Genomic DNA, 10,095 nt, shown 5'->3' with positions numbered 1-10,095 from the left:
TCAATGGAGATAATTGGTAGGAGCAAATATGTTCCTTTTTTGATTATCACAATCATCATTGATGTTGTTACTGCTTAGGCAAGGCACTTCAGGTGTGGTGCAGCTAGACTGTCCCTTGACATTTTTGCAAGTGGCAGAAACGTTACCTCCATTGGATGATCTTATGTTGATGTGGTCCATTATAATGTTAGTGCACACTTCTTGGTCACAATTGAAAATAATCCCCTGCTGATTACCGCTTGTTCCTTTGATATCCATGTATGTCACATTGCTCACTTTTACTGCTGATGACTGCCTCATTATACAAAAATAAAAACAAAATGACTATTAAAATTTCTTTTGTCAAAAATGCGACTATATGTCAAAAAAACGTGGCCATGACTGCCTCATTATACAAAAATAAAAACAAAATGACTATTAAAATTTCTTTTGCTTGAATATACTCCAATTATTATAGATTATAAATTGTATGGACTTTGAGAGTAAAAGTAGAGTGGGATAATAAGCTTGGAAAGTGTTCGGGAAAAACCCCCCACACACTCAGCTCAATCCCTACTAAGTACTAATATCCTTGTAAGGCTGAGATAACAGTTATGGCCTCTCGGTTTTCTTGCTTTTGTAGGCTCAAAACTGATGGGTAAGATGCTCTATTATGGTAATGTCCAAGTAGGAAAGTCATTTTGTCGCTCTCTTTCCTAACCTTTTATTCATTTAAAAAAAAAAAGCCAAATATAATTGCATTACCTTTCCTGTGCAGCCTTGGCCACCATCACAGTAAAACTGGTCAATAATGATGGGGTTGGAGGCTTGCTGAAGTTGGATATGCTGAAAGTAGATATACCTTGCATAACCCGAACCCCCCTATGAAACACATGGAGATCATTTAATTGAATGAGATATAATATAGTAATTGTAAAAGCTTTTTATCCATTATATATGTCTAGGCTCTTTACCGGCCATGTCTTGATCCTTGCTCCATTCTGAGTTTGAGTAAAGTTACAATGCTGGACATACACATATTCTACTGTTTCGTGAGCTCCATTTCTTCCTAAGCTTCCCACGCTGAATGAGATTTTCATTTTAGTTTAGTTATATACTTATATTATCTTACAGTTTCAAAATGATTGCATTAGGTTTTTTTTTTTTTTTTTTTTTTTTTTTTTTTTTTCGCTTTGATTTTATATTCTCGTATTTTTGTTTTTTGCCAATTGTGTAAAAATAAACCTGTTGTACTACAAAATGAGGCTTTCAACAAACCTTATACCATGACCAGGGCCACAATTAATTCCGGTGATATTGATATGAGCGGAATTTCCATTGATTGCAATACAATCATCTCCTATAAAATTAGTATTGCAAGCAAATACAAGAAAAAAAAAAAAGTCAGTTCCATAAAATGTTAGAAATATAAAGAACAAGAAAGATATGATGTGAAATGTATACATGTTTAATGGATTCAAGATTTTCAAAAGTGTATTAAAATTAAGTTCATACGTACAAATACATTTCGATTTTTTTTTAAAGAATTAAATACATTATGAATTTGATTACAAAATTCTGAACTAACGGCTATATATGTAAGATATTTCTTTTACTATATTTCAATTTCTAGTAACATGTATATTTATGTTATCTTAGTGTAATTTTGTAAGATATATTTTCAGAATATTAATTAATTACTTAGGTAATTTAACATATATAGTTGATATTTCTTTCAATTTAATTGAGATTTAAAGTAAAGTAACAAATAAAATAAATATTAGTTAATTTTCTGTTACTTTAATTTAAAAAAGTTTTAAATTTTAATTTTATTTAAAAATATACACAGAAATGGAGATGTCTAACATATTTTTTTTTTTTTTTTTTTGTAGAAACATATATATATATATATTTATATTTATATATGGAAAAATATTAATAGATCAAAGAATATTGTGAAATTTTTTTTTAATTTTTTTGATGTAAATTATTTATTTTTACAATATTTCTGCCCATTATAAAAATATAATATTCTACAAGTTTTTTTTTTTCTTTTTTCTTTTTTCTTTTGAGGAGAACAATATTCTCAAAGTTAATCATTATAATTATTGTAATTGTTTCACTAACTTTTTTTTTTGATACAATTGTTTCACTAACTATATATTTAAAACATAATTAAGTACATTATTATTATTAACGATGGAAAAAAATATGAAAAACATTAGAATGAATGCTTAGAATTACCAGTTGCAATGTCACTGTCATGGATATTAATATTGGTTGAGGAAGAAATATCAATTCCATCAGTGTTTGGACTTGATGCAGGAGCAGATATGTGCAGATAAGAGAGAGATGCACCATTGCAAGCGGTTAGACTAATATGGTTTTTTGGACTATTAAGATGAGTCAATCCACTTAGCTGAAGATTATTGCAATGATTAAACTGTAATGCCTGTCATTTTATAACACAAATTATTAGATAATTAAAATCTGATTTTAATTTTAAAATTCTCTCAAAAAAATATTTTAAAAATTTTCTCAAATTATGTCATAATTATTATAGTACACTTTTCTTTTTATAAATAGTTTTTCTAATATTTGCAATAAAATTATGGAGTCCAAAAAATTTCTCCAACTTCTAAAATGCTTTTTGAAGGAAGAAATAAATTACTTTCTTTTTTCTTTTTAATAAAATAATTCTGTTATTATCCTTTAAAAGTAAACTTTCAGCCCACCATATCAAGCAAAGACTTTTATATATCCTTCCTTTTTTTTTATTTTTTTCAAATTTAAAAAGTTCAATCTGAAGGAAAATTTGTAATCCTGAAAAAAAAATTAAATGAATTACAAACATTTAAGAGCAGGATTTCCCACAAAATATATTTTTGTAAAACTTCATATATCTTGTTTCATAGGTTCAAGATCAAGTTATATCTAAGGTAACTCTTGCTTAATATTACATCAATTAATAATTTTTAATTAATTAGATTAATATATATTTTTTTAAAATCTCACTATCAAATTTCATGTTTCCTCCATCTTAACATACATATTAAATTTATTTTCAATAAGATATTTAATATTTAATTCATAGACTTATTTTTTTTATGTATTTTAAAGTTCATAAAACTTAAAATTTTATCCTGAAAAAACCTTAAAATTTTTAAATATTTTTTAGATGAGACAATTAATATATAGTTTATTATCTTGATATTTTGCAAGTATGTAGGGTCGATATAAAGAAACAATGTAATTCATTGGTAAAATTGTTAAAAAAAATGTGTCTAATAAAAAGTTATTGAGTGATATAATATTAATAAAAATTACACAAAAAATAACTTGAATATTCCAGCTTTATAATAATCACCAATCATTAAATTGAGAAGTTTTCAATATACAGTTGTCTTACCGTGGGTTTGTTGCAGCTTGACATATTCTGTAAAAAAAATTTTTAAAAAAGGTTTAATTTCTAATTTAAATTTTTTGAGCTTTTATATACAACCCAAAAAATGTATAATGCCTGTGTACTAAGTCAGAAACGAACACGTACATTTCTTTGTAAATTCGTGTGTTTATGAATATAAATACATAATCGACAACATCCCCTCCATGTTAACACTCATTTTATGCAAAAAGCAGGTTCAACATAATCTTACAAGAGAAAAAAAGGAAAATCAAAATAATTATGGATGAAAAATAAATAAATTATGTTCCTTTATTTATTTAACAAATAACCTGAATTTTTCATGATGAATTATTTAACTAATAATCAAACTCAACATTGATTCTTCACTTATTTAGCTAGCACATAATAACACAAAGATGTGATTCAATCGAAGGCATAACAACATGACATGCTTCTCATGTTTGAACAAGGTTTCATGATGAATTAAGAGGCACCACATCATAGAAAGCTTATACAAATTTGCTTTTATATAATGCAATAATTTCTCTATTGAAAATATTAAAAAGATGTCAATTAAGTTACAAATTTTGTTACAATACACGATACATTAATGCTAATGTTCACGTAATAATATATGCAAATTAAAAATCTCATACTTGATCATTGTAGACTTGGTTCCACCAAGTTGAACCCCTGCCGTCAATCGTTCCTGAACCACTGACATTAAGATTGCTCACACCTGAGAAGCGTAACCAACAGTTTGTAGAACAGTTTCTCCATCCATCCATAGAATTGGGTGCTAACATTGTCCCTAAAATCTGTCCTCCGTACAGAACAATTAGAATTGTATATTTTACCTCATATATAGTTAAACTTTCTTTCTATCATTCAATTAATCTTTTCTTTTTCTTTTTCTTTTTTAATTTTAATCTTTCTCTTTAATTTCTAAAATAGTCAATAACGTATATATAAATATCTTTTGTCTTACTTTTAAATGTTCCACATTATTATAATATCTAGAATTGTGTGATTTCTATATATGATCGTCATGATGATCGTAGATATCTAGAGCTATGAATTTGGATCTAGAGTTTTCTGTGAGAAAGATGGTGAACAAAAACAAATTTGTGAAATTTGTGGGGTTTTATTCTCTTTTTTAAAATAAAAAAAATTGTGGGCTTTTTTTCAAGGCTTGAAAATTTTGGAATATTTTTATCAAGAGTTGTGATTTGGAGGGTTGAACTTGTATACATTTTGGTGACAAAACTCACCCACCTTTTTCTTTTTTTTTTTCACATTTATTTCAAATGTGTTTTAACTTAAGGAAATTAATAACCTTTGAGATAAAATTTAGCAATATAACCAAGCAACTTTGTAGTTGCTTGGTTATTTTACTAAATTTTATCCCTAATCACAATAGATGCATGGTAGATTGTAATTAGCGGAGTATATACACAAGCAATCATTTCAAGATTGAGAGTGATAAAATGAACCAAAATTCTTTGTCTCACAACTAACTATACCTGAACTTGGACACTGTTGGACTGGCATGGTCCTTGGAACATCACTGGCATCAATAGGAATTTCTTTCCTGATGGTACTATAAGCTGTGGGGTGCCTTTAGTTTGACATAGAGCTGTCCATGCTTTTGAAAAAGCCTTCACATTCATGTAATTATTATTAGTTCATAATAAACTAACCAATATACCCTCCTCTCCTTTTAATTTTATAAGGTTGCATTTGAGAACTTGGATTTGAATTTGGATTTGGATTTGAAATTAATATAGTGATTTCAAATATATTAATTTTAAGAGTTATTTCAAATTCAAGCATTTTAAAGGTTTAAAATCCTAAGTGTCAAATCCAAATCCTTGACATTTTTTAAACTTTTCAAATAAGTTATTTAGATTTTAATAATAACTCAAATTCAAATCCAAATGCCCAAATCATATCATTTAAACACACCATAAAGGCGTACATAAGGAAATAAAACACAAACACAAAGAAATTAATGAAATGTTGAGAGACTAATTCATATACTTGGGAATCATCAGTTTGACCGTCTCCAACTGCCCCATAGTCAAGCACGTTGAATCCACCTGATGTGTCTTCCACAAGGCCACGGCATAGACATGTTGAGGAAATAGAAAGTATCAAAGCAAAGGTAAGTAGTTCCTGCATATATTCAGAAAAAGAAAACAACTATAATTTAGAATATAAGCTAATGCACACTTGCAAATATGTACATTCAAAGTTTAAAAAAAAATAAAAAATAAAAAATTCTTGCTTTTTTAAAAAAAAATTTCTTCTTCTTTCTCTCACCCCTCCGCCCTCTTTTGGAAAAAGCATCTTCTCCATTTAAATAGATTCATTTCATGGTTTGAGTTAGATATTACAAATTTAACGATGTATTTAGTATTATATCATTTAAAATATTAAATGATTTAACAGTTTGTACAGTATTTTTAGATCCAAAAAAATAGGATATAAACTATGAAATGTTGTGGGAGCTTGTATGGGAATTGATTTACATTTTATTTATGGTAGGCTTAATTTGGATGTAAATAATATGGGAATTTATCTACATTTTGGTCTCACGCAACCTCATAAAGATTGCAGTAGAAACTAGAAAGAACAGGAAAATGGTAGCTATTCGATCGAGGTAAGGTAAAATCATGTCTCACCATTTTGAACATGCAGACCAAAGAATGACAAAGATACATAAAATAATTTTATGAGTAAGACCCTATTTGCCATCTTCTTTATATAGATATTCTGAAATTGACATTCTAACCACATTAACATTCTTATCAATTATATCATCACAACCTATATCTATCATGTTTATGTATTAATTGAAACTACAAATATAGAGATAGGCCTACATATTTTATAATTATTCTTGATAAAATTATATTTTCTTAAAACTTAATATGTGAAAAAACTAGCGGGAAAGTCAACTTGCAATTTAAAACATCAAATGAAGTTTTTCCGAGCAATTTGAAATTCCGATAGTTTTTCTTATAATTTTTACAACAAATAAAGGAAGAGGGATTCAAATCTTAATTTTTCTTGTAATGACGATTAGGTACTACTTGTAAATACTTAATATTTTGCATTATAAATACCATGGTCTGAAATGTTTTAAATATTATTATATATATATTTATTTGATTTATTTTTATATCAAATAATTATTAATATAATTATGATGTCATCATGGTCCAGCCTCGGTTGAACCTTAATCCGACCTTAGAAACCTTGAACTTTTTCCGTTTAAAAAATTATATACTATGTCATTTAAAAAAAAATCAATATTCTTGTATATTAAATAATTAACATATATAAACTACAAATATAAACCTCATAAAGGTTTCCCTATTTACCTAAAAAGCACAAATCAATTAATAATAGTTTAATACTAATAAATGTATAATAAAATAAATACTTAAAAAAAGGGTCTAGTTATGGGTGCTCTTAAGACATTTGTTAATTAACCATTTTAGGAAAATTTCTATATCATTTTCATGGAAGATATTAAATACTTTATTATTAAAAATATTATTGCAATTGAAAATACTTTATTGCAACTTAAAGCATTATTATTAAAGGTACTTTATAGCAGCAACAAATATTTTTGCTATAATTTATTGCAACAAAAATTTTTGTTGTGATAGGTTACCACAATAGTAATATATGTTGCAATAAATTACCTTAGGAAACCTTTTTTTTTTTTTGAGAAATAATTACAATATGCTGCTAACCCCACAACTTGAACCCTTTCCCCCCTAGACCTCCAAGAATTTTGTACATGGGGAGGTGCTAATTCAGCTACAAGGCCTTTCGCATTACCTTTGGGAACTTGTTGACTTATTTTGGCTCCGTTTTGGCTTGTTTCAATTCTTTATAATATATGGTATATAATTATTCTATTCTTTTTCAAAAGAGTTTTGAGACTTGATGAATAACATCCTAAACTATAGGGGTATAATTAACAATATCTCTAAAAGTAGGGACATTGCAATTGATTTTGAAAGATAATACAATTAATTTTTTTAGTCACATCAAACACAATTAGAGGTATTTGTTTATTTATTTTATTGACTTACATGTTACCTGAAGAGATTTCTACATGGTTGCCTCATCCCGACCTAGGATTTTTAAGGAGTGTCGCCCTTGACTTCCTTCAAACAATTCTCCAAGCTCGCAATATAAGCATCCTTCATTTTTATTTGGCTTTCCTGCACAAAGACACAAATTTTATGAAATATACATAAATAAAATCTACAATTAGAGACAGACGGGAAAAAAGAAACCCACCAGCACAGCTTGAGTTGTATATATGTTAAGAAGAATACTAGGTCGTTGATAGGCTGAAATCATTGCCAAACTCTTGTCAAGAAGAATACTCCAAACCTGCAAAAAAAAAAAAAAAAATTGACAATTAGAAATTTTCTAGGCAAATGCACAGGGACAAATTAGTTCACGGAAATCTGAATTAGCGCCACCGCCATGAACTAATAGTTTGTTAATTTTTGCAGGTTTGGAGTATTCTTCTAGAAAATTTCTAATTGGCAATTTTTTTGCAGGTTTGGAGTATTCTTCTTGACAAGAGCTTGACAATGATTTCAACCTATCAACAAGCTATATACGAACAATTAATTAACATATATATAACTCAAGCTGTGCTGGTGGGTTTCTTTTTTCCCATTTGTCTCTAATTGTAGTGTGCAGGAAAGCCAAATAAAATTTGTTTCTTTGTGCAGGAAAGCCAAATAAAAATGAAGGATGCTTATAACCATTGTCTTCAGTGTTCTATTATTGTGTTGTCACCAAACAAATGAATCGTAATATATATTACATTACAGCATTTTGTATTTCTTGTATTCATTGTAATACCTATTCTTATTCCTATATAATTGTCGTTATAGTCTACCAAACGTCCGCTAAGTTTCCAAAGGTAATTAAGCCTTTTTGTAGTGAAACTTTTGCAACAAATATTATTGTTGCAACAAAAATTTTGTTGCAATAATTTATAGCAACAATATTTTTTGTTGCAATAAAGTATTTTTAATAATAATAATATTTTATTGTAACAAAATACTATTGCAACGAAATTTTTGTTGTGATCGCCTATTACCACAAACTTTTTTGCAACAGTGTGCTACGAAATTTGTTTGTTGTAATAGGGGTTTATTGTAACAATTTTGAGTTTATTACAACAAAATATTTTGTTACAATAGAGTTTTTTCTTGTAGTGTTTTGATGTTTTGGACAAAGTTAGATTAGATGAGATTTTTGTTCACAAACTTGTCCTTGCTGACCTTAGAAAAATATCCAAATTTGATCGAAGTCTTTTTTGTAATTTTTAGAATTTTTAAATTTTAGGGTTTTAAATTCTTATTTTTTGTTGCTTTTGTGGTTTTCTAGCCCAAATTGGACCTTTATATGTGGTAGTATAAATGTATAATAATCACAGTATCATCGTTAGGAATATTTTTACTTGAGAATTTTGTTTTATGGAGTTTATAAATTGGCTCTAAACTAATATTCAAGTCTGTTATCAATAAAATTTTAATCAGTTTATTTTCTTCTATCTTGTATAGTCTAAAGTTCTTTCTTTTATACTCAAGCATATAGCTAAAACGAAGTTTATCCATTTCATACTTTACCTGATAATAGATCTTGTTAGCATCTCGATAGGAGGAAAAACGAAGATGAAAGCAAGCACCTTATTAACAGTCACTGTAGAGTGCAAGCTCTTATGGTGCTGTTCAAGGTAATTGGGAGGAAAGATCTATGATTATGAACACTATGAGATTCAAAACATACTTTCTTCTTCTTTTTTTCTTTTGCTAGACTGAGATTCAAAACATGCTTATCAATCTATCTTTGTTTGAATGTTGAAAGAGATAGTGAAGATGATAGGGAAACTGGTCTTGCTAGAGATTGCACTCGTAGGCAACTTGTTGATCAATGCACTCTTAATTTAAATAAATATTCACAGCTCAAAAATTTAAATAAATATTCAATACCTTGATGGTATTAGTATATCATACAAAGAGAAAATCGCAAATTAGATTCTTGATCTTGAATATTATTTTGTTTATTCGAAGATCTGTGAAACTTGTATTAAAATTAAAAAGTTTTATCAAGGATGCGGTAAATTGGTAGAACGTTTTTCAGCATAAAAAGAAGTAACACTTCACAAAGCATAAAATTAAATAACAATTCACAAAAGCTAATTTAAAATTAAAAAAAAAAAAAAAAGATACCATTAACCTAAGGGCACGGATTAATGATTAATAAATACTTAATAATAAGCTATAATGCACATTTTTCAAAGAAGATTATTCTTGTTAATGATTTATTGGTTTACACGCACAAATTCATTATAATTAAGTGTTTTCTTGGATATATATATATATATATATACACAATTTATTTTTTTAATATATAAATATAAACATTAAATACAACTTAACCATTGTTCTTGGGCATTCATTTTACAAAATCATATAAAATTATCACATGTTTGCTGCTCAATCAATCACTCCATTTTCAATTCAAATACAGTGTAACTAGCCATCCATGGTGGATGAGATTTACCCTTTAAACAATAACAACCATCCCATGCATCTAACATTAGGAATTCCACTCAAATCAATTGCTTCATTGTTGTTGGAAAGGGAAAAAACTTAGGTAGTCCT

At 27.6% G+C, this 10,095-nt stretch overlaps 1 protein-coding gene across 1 annotated transcript; it reads right to left on the bottom strand.

The window, feature by feature from the left end:
• On the bottom strand, nucleotides 1-6,227 carry LOC115980699 (probable polygalacturonase At3g15720). The gene is made up of 10 exons (XM_031102923.1): nucleotides 6,180-6,227; nucleotides 5,426-5,560; nucleotides 4,909-5,043; nucleotides 4,058-4,203; nucleotides 3,798-3,819; nucleotides 2,224-2,431; nucleotides 1,258-1,339; nucleotides 954-1,062; nucleotides 770-861; nucleotides 1-313 (listed from the first exon to the last, which is right to left on the bottom strand). The coding sequence occupies exons 1-10, from the start codon at nucleotides 6,225-6,227 to the stop codon at nucleotides 1-3; spliced, it is 1,290 nt and encodes a 429-aa protein (XP_030958783.1).
• Between the last annotated feature and the right edge of the window lie 3,868 nt (nucleotides 6,228-10,095).

This window comes from Quercus lobata, chromosome 3, assembly GCF_001633185.2.
Source record: "Quercus lobata isolate SW786 chromosome 3, ValleyOak3.0 Primary Assembly, whole genome shotgun sequence".
NCBI classification, from domain to species: Eukaryota; Viridiplantae; Streptophyta; class Magnoliopsida; order Fagales; family Fagaceae; genus Quercus; species Quercus lobata.
The sequence above is the reverse complement of the archived record's forward strand: the minus strand, read 5'-3'. Positions and strand labels throughout refer to the sequence as shown.

Bases quoted from the DNA above. Each gene is read 5' to 3' on its own strand.
- LOC115980699 (XM_031102923.1), bottom strand. From the start codon at position 6,227: ATGATAGATATAGGTTGTGATGATATAATTGATAAGAATGTTAATGTG. The intron at 5,044-5,425 runs GTATATGAATTA...ATGAATGTGAAG, and splicing joins GTCAAACTGATGATTCCCAA to GCTTTTTCAAAAGCATGGAC. The intron at 1,340-2,223 runs GTAATTCTAAGC...CTAATTTTATAG, and splicing joins TGACAGTGACATTGCAACTG to GAGATGATTGTATTGCAATC.